Below are 16,596 nucleotides of genomic sequence, written 5' to 3' on the forward strand. Positions count from 1 at the left end.
ACACACACACACACACACACACACACACACACACACACACACACACACACACACACACACACACACACACACACACACACACACACACACACACACACACACACACACACACACACACACACACACACACACACACACACACACACACACACACACACACACACACACACACACACACACACACACACACACACACACACACACACACACACACACACACACACACACACACACACACACACACACTCACTCACTCACTCACTCACTCACTCTCTCTTTCATATTCTAATAAATAGCCCTATTCTTATACTGTTGGTAAAAACAATTTACTGAATTCAACTCATATTTGAAGAAAATTGTCCTTTTATTATGGAAAGCTGAAGCTATTGAGAGAAAAATAATAAATATGGTACTATGCCAATTTTAATTCAGAATTGTCACTCTACTCCAGCGTATTTCAACCCTTTTCAACATGTGACACCCTACCCAGTGACATCAGAGACTGTTGGAATTTAGTAGCGTTCAAAAGCAAACTTATTAAGCATTTTCTTACTGCGTAGAGTAGGTTTAATTTTTACTTAATCAATAAAAGAAATGCTTCTCTCTTCTTAACTTTTACAATAAACTATCTAGCTTTTATTATACAGTTAATCTTTTAGTATTTTAATATTAATTGTAATTATAATTGTAATTGTATTCTTAATATTGCAGTTGTAATCCCCTGGTAGAGGGGAAAAGAAGGCCTTATCTCTACCAGGTTAAATAAATAAATAAAATAAATAAAGTTGTCATTTAAAATCAAGGCACACTCTTACAATCGAAACTTGTGGTTTCTAAATGAGGGGGAGGGGGGGAATTTTTTTCACAAAAACGATTTTTTTTTTAACGTTTGTTCATAGTGACACTTGTGGTGGAAAAGATCGCAGTTGGGGTTTTCCTCAGGGTTCTTCCATTTTCTCATTTATTATTATATTAGGCATCTACATCATTTCTTCAACATTTCTCCATTCTGTCATTCCATAGCATTCCTCTAACGCCAATTGGCAATGCACAGAGGGGCTGACCTAGGGATGAGTAGAGTTGTCTGCTAGGATCCTGAGTACGCAGCGAACCTTAGTGTAGTCAATTGGTGTGGGTTGGAAATGTGTCTAGCTTGAGGGTTAGTGCAGCAGATCTAATAAGGTCACAGTGATGGATCATAATGCCCTCGCCCTAAATTAAAATTCAATTCAAAATTGGTAAGATATTCTATCTCTAACTGTGGGTCAGTCATTCTCTTCTCTGCCAATCGCACATCTACACCGTGTTTACTCAATGTTGGCTTGTGACATGTTTGCTGAAAGTTGACTCTTATGGACACACTTTTTTTTACTACACTTTTCACTTTAATTTTTCCAATTTTTGCTGCGGCAATCTTCACTATTTTCATTTTCTCACAGCACACCAGCAGATCATTTGTGGCACACTACTGTGCTGTGGCACAGTGCTTGAAAATGGTTGCTCTACTCTACAATAAAAAATTTCTCTCTCTCATAATGAAAAGTATTTACACGCATTTAATGTTATCATAGTATATACATAAATAATTATTCATACACAATAATAGTTTAGCTTTTCTTATTTTTTTATAGAAAACAAGTATATCAATTAGGGTTACCATAATAGTTTATTTCAAACCAAGATAAATGACTGGCATAATAAATAAGATTGATGGTTTCAGTATCTCACAGGAGGTTCACCAAGGCATAGTCTATATTTAAAAATACCCAACATGTTAAGGTTATTTTTTAAGTTTCTTGCAAAAAAGAAGTCACATTGACTAAATGTGTTAATATGTACATGTCACTCAGAAAAAAAACATGCATAAGTGTGAAAGATCAATATAGGAGATAATTTTCTTTACGAGAAAACAACTTTACAATAAAAAGCTTATAATTGTTATATTACAAACACTCAGTTCATCTCCTTTAGAATTAAAAGAAATTGTAATTCTTTCATAAAATTCACTACAGTATGTTTTGCTTACAATATAATTACATCTTCGAACTTTCATTGTAAGTCAGTCATTCTTCTCCTCCTCTCTTCAGATCAAACAACGTATATCACTTAGGATAAAACAATTTTATTTTAACCTGGACAAATCCTTCAGAACAGTAAAATGAGATCTTGAAACCAAAACTGATACATATAAAGGGGATCTTTGAAAGACCTTATACGCAGGGCTTTGTCTTGAGAAAGGCTTACAAGGATTGCAATATATATGTAGTTACATGAAACTGTTCCCTTACAAAACGTATGCAAGGAATGGAACTCGATGTTGAAAACTCCAAGTACATTCTTTGTAGATTAGATTATGGGACCCATGGCATGTAAGCTATGAATATGATTCATAGTTTAAAAACAAATAAATTATTTGCTCTCATAAAGCTGAAAGTGAGAACATAACACCAGAGTAAGGTTTCAGTGCCATTTAATTAACTCAGCATTTTCGATGAAATGAGGTAGAGGCACAATGGAGTTCTAAGGACTAACAGCTAATTTAATCTGCCTATACATTATTTCCTGAAATATGAAGTCTCCAGTCAAAACAGGATATATGGTTACCCTAACAAAAAGGGGTATCTATAGCTTTGCTTTCTTAGAAGAAGGACCTTGATCTTCCTCTTCATCACCTTCCCCTGGTTTCTGGAATATCGCAACTGGCTGTGTTTTTGTATAAGCAGGTGATACCCAATATGGATTTTCTTCTGCTTCTTTAGCAAAGCGAAGAATGGCTTCTCTGGGATCTTGATCATCTTCTACCCTCTTGCTGAGTCCCAAGTTGCGAATAACATAAGAACTAAGTGTTCCTCCTGAGGTTGCAACACGCCCTCCCTGTCCAGATGAAATGGGAAGGTCCGGTCGTCGTGACTTGACGGGGTCTTGCCTATCTCTCTCCATCTGTTTCCTAATAGACTTCGGCTTTTCTTGTCTAAACATTGGCAGAGCATGTGGTGTGAGTATCTGTTGGGCTGCTACAACTTCCACCTGCTTCACTTTCCTTCGCGTCTTCACTACACAAAGTTTAGCACCTCGCATGCTGCGGTTATTGTCGTAATAAACTTTCACAGTTCCATTTCCACAACCCACAAATATCTGATTCAGTTTTGGATGCCACACAGCTTTAATGACGTGGGAATCAGTAACAGTTATTTCATTAACTTCCTCAAATGTCCTGCTGTTGTAAAAAAGTAGTCTACCAAAGATCTGTCCCTTTTTCACAGATTCTCCTGTCAGTATCATATTGTCATCAGGACTGAAAGAGCAATCAGTAGTGCTGTAACGTGAAAAGAGTTCTTCAAAAACGTGCAGAGGTTTTTTAAATGCTCTTAGATCCCACAGTTTGAGCGTGTCATCACAGGCCCGTGTTGCAAGCAGACTGCCCAGATATGAAAAGGCTAGACAGGATACTTCGGAACCTGTTTGATGAGCCCCTCTTAGTAACAATGCTGTATTCACGAAAAGTTTACGGTGATCCCACATCTGCAAAGATCCATCCATGCACGCACACGCCACTAAATTACCATCTCTGCTATAGGCACATGCGGTGGGTATTGTTTTGAGTCCATTCTGTGCACGTGCTTTAATAATGGCTTTGTGTTGTTGAGGTTTCTCTACGTCCCATAATCGACATGTACTATCTGCAGCACAGGTCAAGAATTCTTCTCTCATTCTAGGATGCCAACATCCACTGTTTAACGGTGCTGTATGACCTTTAGTTTTTGCCATGTCGGCTATATATTGATCTCCCTTTACGCATTCTGCAACTTCAAATCCATCACGATCAAGAACTTTAGCTTGTGACATTCCAGATATTACGAGAATAACGTCGCCAGTTACAGAATACTGAAGGCTCTTTATTGGATGATTCTCACATGGCTGAAGTGTTCGAAAACTCTGCATTGTAGCATCCATTCCCGCAAAATCCCAGAAGCGAACATCGTAATCTACGGATCCCGTGGCCAGTCGGGCTCCTGCAGGATCAGCTGCTACAGCAACAACTGCTTTTGTACCGTGAAGCATAGAAACTTCATGACTAGCTGGAATTTTACCTTGTAAATTTTCCGGCGTTCCATCTTCTTCCTCGTCACTGCCATCACTGGAATCACAACCCTCTTTATCCTTAACCTTTTCACTTATTTTTTTTGCGCCAGAATCAATCTTGTTCAATAACTGAACTGGTACTGGTGGACCAATGAATTCACCGTCGTCTTCTTCCTGGTCACTTCCTTTCGCTTCTTCTTTTTTCTTTGATTCTTCAATTGTTAAAGGACCCAGCTTCTCGACAGTGGAATCAATATTAGTTCTACGTCTTTCTTTTGCCATTTTTGTTGCTTCTTCAAGCATCTCTTCAACATTGAATTGTTTAGATTTCTTTCCGAAACCGCCAAACCCCATTATTTCGCGCATGCGCTGATTTTCAGTATCAGTTTCTGGTGTAATTTCTAACTCTTCACAGTTTACGTTCACCTGAACATCTGTTTTCGATGTCTTACCACCGAATTTTCCGAAACCTGTCGACTGCTCATTGCTTGTTGTATTATTTCCATCTTCCTCCTTCCGAGTTCCTCCTAAAATTCCTCCAATCTTACCAAACGTTATAACTTTTTTAGATTTATTCATTCTTCAATGAAGTGAAATTCAACTTAACATAACCTCTAAATCAGACCTGCACAAAGTTCTCGTAAATGGACATGCAGTTTACGAATTGTTAACAAAGTTGCAGTTTGTGAGCGCGCAGAGCTACTGATCATGCAGTATGAGCTGTATTCATTTCAAAGGCTGTGAAAGCGATTCGCGGAGGCTCTTCATTGCAAGAAAACAGGTGAAATGAAGTGATGTGTCAGTTATTGAGATGAAAAGGACGTAACTTTGTCCAAGAAATAACAATGACTCAAGTTTCAACGGGGGAAACTGAAGTTGTTGCCAAGAAATCTGAAACTACAACTGAACATGAAAAAACCAGAGAAAAGAAGGAACGCGTTCGTCCCCCAACCAAAGTAAATATCGGAATATAAAACTTTGAATTAAAAAAAAAAAAACGTTAAGTCGGTTTTAAAGTAGCAATAATTTGTGCTACTTATATTATGTATAAATTTTACATTTATTGCATGTTGTGGACGCTAAGTGTCTTGTCAATAACATTTGATCCGTCTCTCTGTATTGTTTACTAAATATGACTTTTTTCATTTTTAGGTTGTGATACGTCGATTACCACCTACATTGACAAAAGAGTCTTTCATAACTCAAATATCACCGCTTCCTGACCATGATTACCTTTATTTCGTGCGCCCAGACAAAAGTCTGGGACCATTTGCTTTTTCAAGAGCATATATCAACTTCATCAAACAGGAAGATATTTTCACATTTAAAGAACAGTTTGACAATTATACATTTATGGACAAAAAGGGTAAGGTTTTTAATTGAGCATAGTATTACTTATAAAGATGTAAATATATTTAAAATTATATAGGCCTAGGCCTATGCATGACAAACTTTAATTCCCCCCCCCCCCCTTTTGACAGTTAATAAAGAGAACACAGTTTTTAAAACATTGTGTTAAAGACATATGTCAACTTTGAAAGCATTAATGTGAGCTGAGTTATATTAGGGTATGGAACGATTTCTTGCAGGCAATGAGTATCCAGCTGTGGTTGAATTTGCTCCATTCCAACGCTTACCAAAGAAACGCTTAGGTCGAAAAAAAGACCCGAAGATGGGCACATTGGAACAAGACCCAGCATATGTCAGTTTTCTAGAAAGCAGAACAGCAAAATCCACAGATGCTGGTTCTACTCAACATTGCCCTCTGGAATACTTCCCTCCCCCAGAGAGTAAGTGAAAGACTTGAGTCCATAGGGAATATAGAATGTATCTTTCCTCTTGTACACAGGTTGTAACTTTAATAATGGTAACTATTTATTTATTACGAATATACAAGTGATATATCTGTGAAACTTCTATAGTCCTTCAATGCAGTAACCAGCATTGTCTACAACTTGTTGCCAGCGATGTGGAAGTTGTAGTATCCCTGTAGCAGCTCCTGTTCTATTGATGTTTCTGATGGAGCGCCCTACTGCCTGCTGAATATCAGGAACGGTCCGAACTTGAACGTCACGAAGTGGTTCCTTTATCTTTGGGATTAAGTCATAATCAGAGGAGCTTAAGTCCGGTGAATGTGGTGGATGGAAAAGCACACTTCCCACCCCCAGCGACGGTACAAATCAGTGTGCCGTGTGCACCCTTTCATTATCCTGTGTTAGGTGATTCTTTAGAATACGAAACACAGTCATAGGCTAACTCACGTACCGTCTGTTGTCGATCGTTGTCTAATAGCGTGGAAACAGCTTGCACTTCCTCTTCACTAACACTCGGATGACCCAGCCGAGCCATGTTTTCCACGCGATCACGCCCCTCATTGAAGTCTCGAATCCACCTCGCCACAGTCCTGTATGGTAACGCCGTCTCTCCACATGCTTCAACGACCACGGGCAGATTGAATTTTCGGCCAAGATCGCTGTTCATGCTTTGTAAACATGGCGAAACACAACTGCTTAGAGCTGTAACTAACAGGAGACTAACTTCAACTCTCCACAGCGCATGCGCTCTGAGTCGGACGGAAGAACTCTTTTAGGAGGGAGGAGGGCATATATAGATTAACATATGGTAAAAGTGACAACAATTAACTCTGTCTCGTTTCGCTTTTACAGCAATGTTGCCACTATTAAAGTTACATCCCGCGTATTATAATACTACTTACCTGCTGTTATTTTATTGTCAGCTATAGATTTACTTTGAAATTTAGAATCTGTATAACTTGAGCCGTTATTGCACACATTGACGAGATAGTTATATCCCTTGTACAATCTAGTAGGTTAGGTAAGCTTGGTTTAGACCCTAGCTCATTGACAAGGTTAGAGGGTTTGATCAAGGTATAGAGATTAGCTATGTCTTGTACAAAAGATTAGGTTATCTTGGGTTAGCCCAGCACCAAGTTGTGTGATAGGTGGTTAGGTTAGGAGATAGGCCTAGCTATCTGTTGGAGAAAAGATTAGCTTACAATTCATATTTGAAGTTGAGTCCGATAAATCTAGTGACAAATAATGATTTTTAAGGAAATTTACTATCTTAATGACCTAGTTGAATAAACTATGAAAAACTGTACTGTTTTATTGACATACCGGTAAGCTTACTATGATTTAGGCCTAATTAAAGCAACGAACGTTTTCGTCATTTTTGGCATCTTCAGATTACATTCTTGGTTACAGTATCTGATACATTATGTGATACTGTTTAAGTACATTTTACAAATTTATAGGTTATTTATTTATTTATTTATTTATTCTGATGTAGTTAAGGCCACAACACCAGGAATACAAATACAATAATAGAAATAAACAGAAAAAAATACACTATATACAAAATAAAGCTACACAAAAAAATAAAGAGAGAGAGAGAGAAAAAAAACACTATAAACAAAGTAAAGCCACACAAAAATATACACAGGCTGCAGTCACACAAACTTTAAATGAGTGATTAAGTATCATAACTAATTGTATCCTAACTAATTAACTAACATAAACAAGAAACTTGCAATTTTAATCTAGATTAAAAAGGAAAAAAAAAAACACAAATCAATACTTCTAGCAATACCTAAACACATTAACTAAGACAAAATTTTCCAATTTAATTTTGAATTGTGATAAAGTCCGGCAGTCCCTGACGTCATTAGGTAACGAATTCCAGAGGCGAGGTATTTCTACAGTATTGGAAGATGACTATAAAGACATTCTATGATGAGGGATAGAAAGAAGTGCTTGATGTTGGTTTCGAAGAGTTGTAAGAAATTGAAAGCGCGATAACAGATAATTCAGAGTAGAAATATGCATGATTCTAAACAGAAGAGACAGTGAATGTATTGTTCTTCGTTCCTTCAGACACATCCATGAAAGTAACTGGAGGGAAGGTGTTAGGTATATTTAATTAGATATCTGGAGTGATTAAAAAATGTCAAAATTTGCTTACATAATGACCCTTGCTCATGTAGGAACAGCCACGTTTGAACCCTGTGAGAGCATTATTTCTTGAGTTCTAGACGTGAAAAACCATGTAGGCTAAGTAATGAATATGAAGGAATTGCCTAAAAAAAAAAGTCAAAATTTATATACATAATGAGCGACACATGCCCATATAGTAACAAGTCCTAGTTTGAACTAATGAGAACATTATTTTCTGAGTCCAAGCCTTGTGAAGTTATAAGTACTTGTAATGTATGTATTGTTAACAGGGGTTCAATCAATGACCCTAGCACTTCAGTCCTTCGGGATTGTTTGTGCTTGTGCTACTCTGTACATAAATATCCCAGAAATCCTGACCCCTTCAAGAAGGACTATAAGTACTTAGTAGGCTATGAGTATGAAGGAGTTCTTGAAAAAAGGCATTTTTATATAGCTTATGTAATGACCCTTACCCCTCATTTCTTATGAAAAACAACAACTGAATAGACTATAGTGGACGTTATGTTGTCAGCAAGCAGCTGGATACAGTAAGAAGATTGATTGATATAATGACGCTTGCCCATATAGTAACAAGCCATAGTTCAACACAATGAGAGCAATATTTCCTGAGGTCGAGTCTTCTAAAATTATAAGTATGCCTAATTAGGATAGGCTATAAATTTTTATTTTCATCAACGATGCCTTCGAGTTACATTATTATGATCCGAACTGCTTCAATTTAATGCTTTACATTATGTCACTGAAGGCAAGCCTGGATCTTGGTCCCAGAGTGATGTCAGTATGTGCAGACCCGACACATTTGTGTCAATGATCTGCCACACCCTTATTTCCTCACAGTCTCAGGCTTGTCGCTTGTTCCTAATCAGAGGGACAAAATAAGGAAATTTACTTTTTGGGCGCCCCTCATAGATTTCTTATCGATATAGACAAAAATCACGATCCTACTCGCAATAGTTACCGAATAAGAGATTGTTAAACATTTGGAAGAAAACATTTTTTTCTGAAAAAAACTATGAACTTTCCACCAATATGATATTATAGTTTTATGTTACATACAACATGAGCTATTCGCTCTGGAAATCTGCAGGGCTATTTCTCTTCCACCCTGTCTTTCAGATATGACTTGCCTTCAGTGACATATTATATATTAATGTTTGTGGAAATTGCAACACCAAGAAGGATACATGTGACTGAAATGAAATTGATACCACAGATTAGGTACATGACAATACACAAATGATTAGAATTACAGAACTGTACCCGATCTGTGACCGTGAGATTTCAGTATGGTGTGAAGCCTCTATGCACTTCAATCAGAGCCTCTAAATGTCGTGGCATGGAATCAAAGAGGGCCTGGATATGTTCCTGGGGAATCTCCCTTCACGCAGTTTGTATGTGAGTCCACAAAGCATCATGTGGCCAGGCATTGTGTTCTTCTGAAATATGGCATGTGAAGTTGCCTGAAAGAGGGGTAGTACCTCGGACTCCAGAACTTCCCTAATGTAGTGGTTGCTGTTCAGATTGCCCTGAATACAAAGAAGGCGAGATCGCATGGCACACCAAACCATCACACTAGGCATTTGTCTGCTATGCCCCTCAACAATGCATGGTCTCAGATTGCATTCACCATAGTAGCATCTAATTTGTATGCGGCTATGTAGGACAAGTTGAAGCGGGACTCGTCTGAAAACACTACATTTTGCTATTCAGCATGCCAGTGATGATGTTCACGTGCCCATTGCAATCTGAGGCATTGGTGGTTTCTGAACAATGGAAACTGATGCAACGGCATGCAAGCCACTAGTGCAGCTCTCAAAAGACGGCGATGAACTGTTGATACAGACAGGTCCACACCTGTTGCAGTACTCCAGTGTCGACTCAGTACTGTAGATGAAGCTGTATGGTCCGTCACGGCCATGCAGACAAGATGGCGGTCATCTTGTGCTGTAGTCACATTACGTGGTCCAGTACCCGCTCGTCTCTGTGTATGACCCTCTTCTATCCACTGGTTCCACACACGCATCACTGTCGTAGCAGCATGCCCTGTACGAGCCAAAATGTCACAGTATGACAAACCTGCTTCCCGGAAACCAACCATTCTGCCCCGTTCGAATGCACTTACACGCTGATATTGTACCCTTCCACTTCAATGAAACATACCTGCACTAGCTTTCACGTTTCCACTTCGTTTGGAAGTTCTGCACTGACTGAGCAAGGCATAACACTGACCTTGCTGGTGACACAAGAGACGTCACTGTTGGGCCTATGTGTACGCCATCTTTCTGGAAACGTAATAAATTATTGATGGTGCACTGTTCTACATATCTCCCAAGTTTGGAGTCGTTCGGGCAATTCTTTCTGGGTTGCACTTTTCACAAACAGTAGTGTAGATCAGAATTCTATGTCCGACTCCCAAAATATTTCTTTAACTAACAGAAAAGAGAATTATTTTTCTGTGGAAACTTGTACAATACAGTGAATGTACTTTGCATTTAAATTTTCATGAAGATACAACAACTCTGAAATTCATGATAAAACTGATTGTACATTTTGGTGTTGGACATAAAATTAAAATTTTCACAACCTTATCATCAGCTTAGTGTCATGGTTAATTAATAGTAAAGGCTTTTTGTTACATTTAGTTTATCTCATAAACAATCCAGTAAGGTGTACTTTTAGCCACAGTTGTTAAAATCTGTAAGTGTATGAGGCTTAAGTACAAGTATTTGCATAATACTGAGAAATTTTATTTAAAGTTGTTGCCAAATTAAAGGCCATAAACTTTTACATTGAGCTCTAGAATAAAGAAACTATGCCATATTCAAAGAGTCCATGTACTTTTTTAAAAATATATACATAGGTATTTATTTTTAAAAAAGAAAATGGGTTACAGGTTGACTATTTCATGGAATTGCCCTTTAATAGACCAATATTAAAATATGCTATATTAGAGTACATTTAAGAAAATATGATACAGTTATTTAAGATTGCAAAAATATGCCTTTATATGCACAATACAATTAATCTAAAAGACTAGAAAATGTGTGATTAGCACAAATAATTAATCGGCATATCAGTTACAATCTTTCAAAAATATAATAATAATAATAATAATAATAATAATAATAATAATAATAATAATGGTTTATTTTAACTGGCAGTGTTAAGGCCATGCGGCCTTCTCTTCCACTCAACCAGTATGATAAAAAATTACTACAATGCTATGAATATAACATAATTAATACAATACAATACAATACAATTCAAAGCAATACAATAATACATGATTAATATAATACAATGACAATTCTTTTCACCTTCACAACACCAATAAAATAATTATGTAGTAATAATAATAATAATAATAATAATAATAATAGTAATGATAGTCTACCTAAATTAAATTAAATTATTAAGCTCGATCACAAGTATAACTTCAATTTGACTGCGCCCGTAAGAAATCGTTTAGCCTTTCTTGAAAGTGGTTATTGTCTGGCAGTCCCTAATCTTCTGAGATAGAGAATTCCATTCACGGGGGACTGAGACAGTAAAAGAGGATGAATAGTGGGATGTTCTATGGGCAGGAATTGCTAGGATTTGGCTCTCCTGTGACCTGGTGTTTAGATTGTGACTGGAGGATAAGTAGTTAAACCGGGAACGAAGATAATTTGGAGTAGAAGTGTGGAGAACTCGAAACAGAAGAGAGAGCGAATGAAGTGTTCTACGGTTACTAAGTTGCAGCCAGGATAAAGATTTGAACGAGGGTGTAATGTGGTCAAATTTGTGAGCATTACTGATGAATCTGACACACACATTGTGCACATGCTGCAGCTTGTTCGAAAGGTCAGTTGTCAAGTCTGTAAGTATTACGTCGCAATAGTCAAACAGTGGTAGTACGAGGGTTTGCACTAAAGTCTGTTTTAATTCTGGAGGGAGGAAGTTTCTGAATGGGTTAAGAGAATGTATGGTATAGCACACTCTCTTGGATATTTCCTTTATTTGGCATTCTCAATTTAAATTTTCGTCCAAGAAAATGCCGAGGTTTCTGACGACGGAATGGTACTGAATAGTGGCATTATTTACTGTAATAATTGAGATATGTCTGTTGTTCATTGTGTTCAGTAGTCTCTTATGTCCAATTATTATAGCTTATGATTTACTAGCATTTAACCAAAGTCCGAACTTTTTCGCCCATGAAGAAACTTGATCCAAGTCATGACTATACGTGAACGTATGAAATTTTTAATCCTATTAATGACTCATCTGACAGTTTTAAAGGTTACTCACAGTTTATTTTGTTATCTTAGAAAAGAAAATCACTACTACCCCCCTATTGGACTTCTTGAGGCAGCGCAGGGCAGAGAGACAGAGAATGCGTGATGAAAGAAGAGAAGAAAGGAGGAGAAAAGAACAGGAGCGGAAAAGACTTAAGGATGCTGAGCGGGATAGACGTAGGGGGACAACTGGGAAACCTGACACCAGTTCCACTCGAGATTCAACTTCTGATTCAGTTCTAAAGGTAAGATTTGTTTTTATTTTACAAGAAGGCTTTAGTAATTGGGTATTAGGATGTATTATTTTGATTTTTAAACTGTTAACATCTTGAATCTCTTAATGATTCTGTTTTGAAAAATAGTTAACTAAATAGGTTGTATATGTTGTAGTTACCGGTATTTGAATTTGCACTGAGTTTCCAAGACTACTTCCAACGAAGGAGGATGTCTTTTCTAAAATAACTAAATGAATTACAATAAGTGTTACTTGAGGTGATTAAATTTTCAACTTTCTGCACGTAGATACCTGGATTCAAATGACAGTGAATCTAAATTATTTTTTTCATTAGCAAAATTGATATTTGGGCAGACATTTTGGCTTTTTCTCGTTTTTCCTACCATCATTACACCATTTATTATTATTATTATTATTATTATTATTATTATTATTATTATTATTATTATTATTATTCCAATCTTATACATTCTGTCAGCCTGGGTGGCGCAGTCAGTAGAGTGCTGGCCTTCTGTGCCCAAGGTTGCGGGTTCTATCCCAGCCCAGGTCAATGGCATTTAAGTGTGCTTATGCACATGCACATGCCAGATTTACTCACATGTAAAGGAACTCCTACAGGACAAAATTCCGATACACCAGTGACGCTGATATAATCTGGGCAGTTGTAAGCGTCTTTAAATAAAACATAAATTTAATTTAATCTTATACATCATCTTGGAGCGTATGACAAAATGATTTATGGAACTCAGTTTCTAGTGCTGAGCACTTAGCAAATAAGTTATTGCCATTATTGGTTTTCTAAACTGATCTTGGCCTAATTCATACTTCTTTTGATTTTCTGCATCTCGGACAGTCAAGGCTATTCGTTTCTATGGGTACCTGCAGTCCACTTAGAAATAAAAAGCTGCCTCCACAGTTTTCCAATCGTCAGAATGTTGTCACATTTAGCACCTCTCCCTGCTTTCTTTTCTGATGCAAATTTTATCACAGAGTCAAAATTTATAATGAAATCTTGTACTGCTCATTTTCAGCCAAGAATTTTATTTCTTTTTTTCTCTAGATTGTACCTACATATTTAGTCCAGAGTGGAGTTTCTATTTTATATGTTCTTTCACTGAGCACCTAACATACTGTACATTTGCACTTAATGACAGATCAATACTTACGCACATCTCCTTTCAGCCATGCCCAAAACAGACTCATTGAGATTAAAAATACAATGACAGAGAGAAAGTCGCAGAAAATCATGACCATAGGCTTTTGCTAGTTCATCTGCAACAAACTGAGTCTTTATTTGCTTCTTTTTATGTTGGTTAATAATACTGATTTTACAAGTATCAGTTTTCAAATGGGAATATTGAGTTTTCACAAAATTCAAAATGTTTTCTTTTCGTGTTGACGTACTTGGAATGTTATATTCTAACAAAGAATGATGATTTGCTTGATCCAAAATTATTACACATTTCCTATCTTTGGGCAAGTTTTCTAATATTGTCCAATTCATGTCATCATGAGTAATAGCTTTTGAATCAGCAATATTACTTGCAGATAAAAACTGTTTGAAATCCATGAAGCACATTTCCCAGTGTACAATCACACGAACCATCATTCCATCCCTGTTTCACCATATAAGTGTCAAATCATGTTTCACCTAAATACACAATTTTGCAGCCACATGGTCATAAATTTTGTGATTGACTTAAATATCTGTAGCGCCAAGCCAAATCCTTAGTGATTCCATAATTATTCAGCGCATTTTTTATCACCTTGAAACAAAAATCTAGGTTTTGAATAAACTCGCACAAGGTGGTTCTACTATAGGGAAATTCACATTACTTTGTATATGAACCAGTTTTTCATTGAATGTTGCAAATTTATTTTGAAAAGTTATAAATCACTCAGCATTTGAAATATCACACTTGAAATTGTCCACTTTTTGCAAATGCTTACTTTTATTCAGCTTTTTATTTATGTTTTGGTTCTCTCTTCACGATTTTACTAACAGTTTTAAAATATTGGCTGTTTTTGTTATCCAACCATTTCCTAAGTCGTTTGCCACTTCATAAATTTTACACATTGCATATTGCCTAGTTTCTGAGATTGTTTAGATAAAACACCCGTGATTTCTTTTTTAGATGCATACACTTTAACAGAAGGATTGTAAGTAGTACTGAAGTGCATTCCATAACCTCTCCTACTCAAATTCCATCCTCACTTTCCCATGGTGCAATCTGTTTTTAACAAATGAGTCTCTGGAGACTGAGTCACAGTGATATAACTGTTCCATCAAAATTGGAGGAAATGCCATTTCAGCATGCTGACAGTATAAGTGTTCTCCATTTGGTGAAGAGGGGATATGGTCGGTGAAGTTGTCTGACAGTCCACCTGACTAGGTCGTATGGACTCGCTAACCAATATAAAAATATGGTGCCTACATTGAAACTGTTGTACTTTTGGAGAGCAAGAGAGTTAATGACTCTATTGCCAACAACTCTGCATTGGTTAACAACAACTTTAACAGAATCACTGATTGAAGGCTCACTGACTTTACATATTATTTTCGCTGTTGCTTAGCTAAAGTCTACTGTATTTCACAAGTGACGACCAGACAGAACTTAATAGATATGAGAATTTACGTTACATGAAAAAGCTTCACGTGAAGGTGACCATCAGCCTTTCAAGAAAGAAAGAGGAAAAGATTACTGATTAGTTGCACACTTGTGATTAACCAAAACATTGCTGCTTTACCACTCCCTCTCTGGAATGAATAAGGTTGATGTATTACAAAAGAAAGGAAGTGGCTCACTTTGTCACCACATGTTGACCATGAAAATGAATAACAGCCTCTGCTAGTACTCAACGTTTAGATGCTCTGGACTGGAGAGATTATGAATCGATGTTGTTTTTTCTAATTGTGTCTGTAATGTTGTTGTTTTCTAATGCCAGGCATTTGACCTCTTGCATTCCAATATTTTTCAAAGATATTATCATAGTCAGCCACTGAAGCACAGATTTTGAGGTGTTCCGAATCCATTTCTTGGTTTGAGTTGCACAATGGGCAGTTAGGGGACTGATATATTCCAATTCTATGCAGGTATTTGGCCAAACAGTCATGGCCTATTGCCAATCTAAATGTAGCTAAGTACAGACGATTTTCGTGGTAAATCAGGAATTAACTGTAGATTATGACGCAGAGAGTTCCATTTTTTCCCTTGAGATTGTGTTATCAAATTTTGTTTGTTGAAGTCTAAGTATGTAGGTTTAATAAACGTTTCACAGAGTAATACCGTAGATTTAGTAACAGGTCCGTAAGTAGCAGTGCTGCCCTTCTTTGTTAAAGCATCCGCATTCTCGTTTCCCAGGATTCCACAATGGGATGGTATCCATTGGAATACAATTCTTTTATTGAGTGTTATTAATTGAGAGAACATTTTAGTTATTTCTGCTGTTTGAGATGAAGGTGTGTGTCTAGAGACTATTGATAAAATAGCTGCTTTGGAATCTGACGATATAACTGCATTCTTAAATTTATTAATGTGGCATAGAAGATTCCTGAGATTTTCACTTCTTTCAATGATTTCTTCATCCAAACTTGTTGTTCCATATCCAAGAGATCTATAAAGTGAGAAGAGACAGCATGTAACACTTGCACCTGCACCTTGTTCCCTGGAGATCAAGGATCCGTCGGTGTCTAAATGAAGTCAGTTTTGTGGAGGGTACCTAATATTAATTGTCTCTAAAGATAATTGTTTCATTATTTCAGTATTTACTTCTGATTTTAGTATTTCTGCTATTAAATTTAGATTATACCACAGTCTACTATATACAGTCACGAAGCCTGAGTTTTGAGGGTGCTAGAAACAATAAACTGTGACGGTTCTATTTTGGATTGCCTGTAATGAGGCGATATTAGCGATCCTAGTGGTGAGCAACTATCTAATGTTTGCATATTTACTACGTATTGAGCTTCGCGACTGTATATACTAAACTGTGATTATACTCTATATTTAATAGGGTTAAAGGGTTTGGT

General features: G+C 36.9%; 2 protein-coding genes across 3 annotated transcripts in view; one reads left to right on the plus strand and one right to left on the minus strand.

The window, feature by feature from the left end:
• Positions 1–1,530: 1,530 nt before the first annotated feature.
• LOC138715277 (gastrulation defective protein 1 homolog) lies at positions 1,531–4,736 on the minus strand. The gene has a single exon (XM_069848028.1). The coding sequence runs from the start codon at positions 4,660–4,662 to the stop codon at positions 2,623–2,625; it is 2,040 nt and encodes a 679-aa protein (XP_069704129.1). The 5' UTR covers positions 4,663–4,736; the 3' UTR covers positions 1,531–2,622.
• A 26-nt stretch (positions 4,737–4,762) lies between these two features.
• LOC138715276 (protein starmaker-like) overlaps positions 4,763–16,596 on the plus strand; it is a 67,362-nt gene continuing 55,528 nt past the window's right edge. For both annotated transcript variants that reach the window (XM_069848027.1, XM_069848026.1), the window contains exons 1-4: positions 4,763–5,039; positions 5,236–5,449; positions 5,673–5,873; positions 12,365–12,576. In XM_069848027.1, coding sequence (XP_069704128.1) covers positions 4,929–5,039; positions 5,236–5,449; positions 5,673–5,873; positions 12,365–12,576 — 738 coding nt within the window. In that variant the 5' untranslated portion in view covers positions 4,763–4,928. The remainder of the gene's footprint in view (positions 5,040–5,235; positions 5,450–5,672; positions 5,874–12,364; positions 12,577–16,596) is intronic.

The sequence above is a fragment of the Periplaneta americana genome, chromosome 15 (assembly GCF_040183065.1).
Source record: "Periplaneta americana isolate PAMFEO1 chromosome 15, P.americana_PAMFEO1_priV1, whole genome shotgun sequence".
In the NCBI taxonomy this organism is placed as follows: domain Eukaryota; kingdom Metazoa; phylum Arthropoda; class Insecta; order Blattodea; family Blattidae; genus Periplaneta; species Periplaneta americana.

What these genes read in the sequence shown, in the direction of transcription:
- LOC138715277 (XM_069848028.1), bottom strand. Translation starts at nt 4,662, where the DNA reads ATGAATAAATCTAAAAAAGTTATAACGTTTGGTAAGATTGGAGGAATT.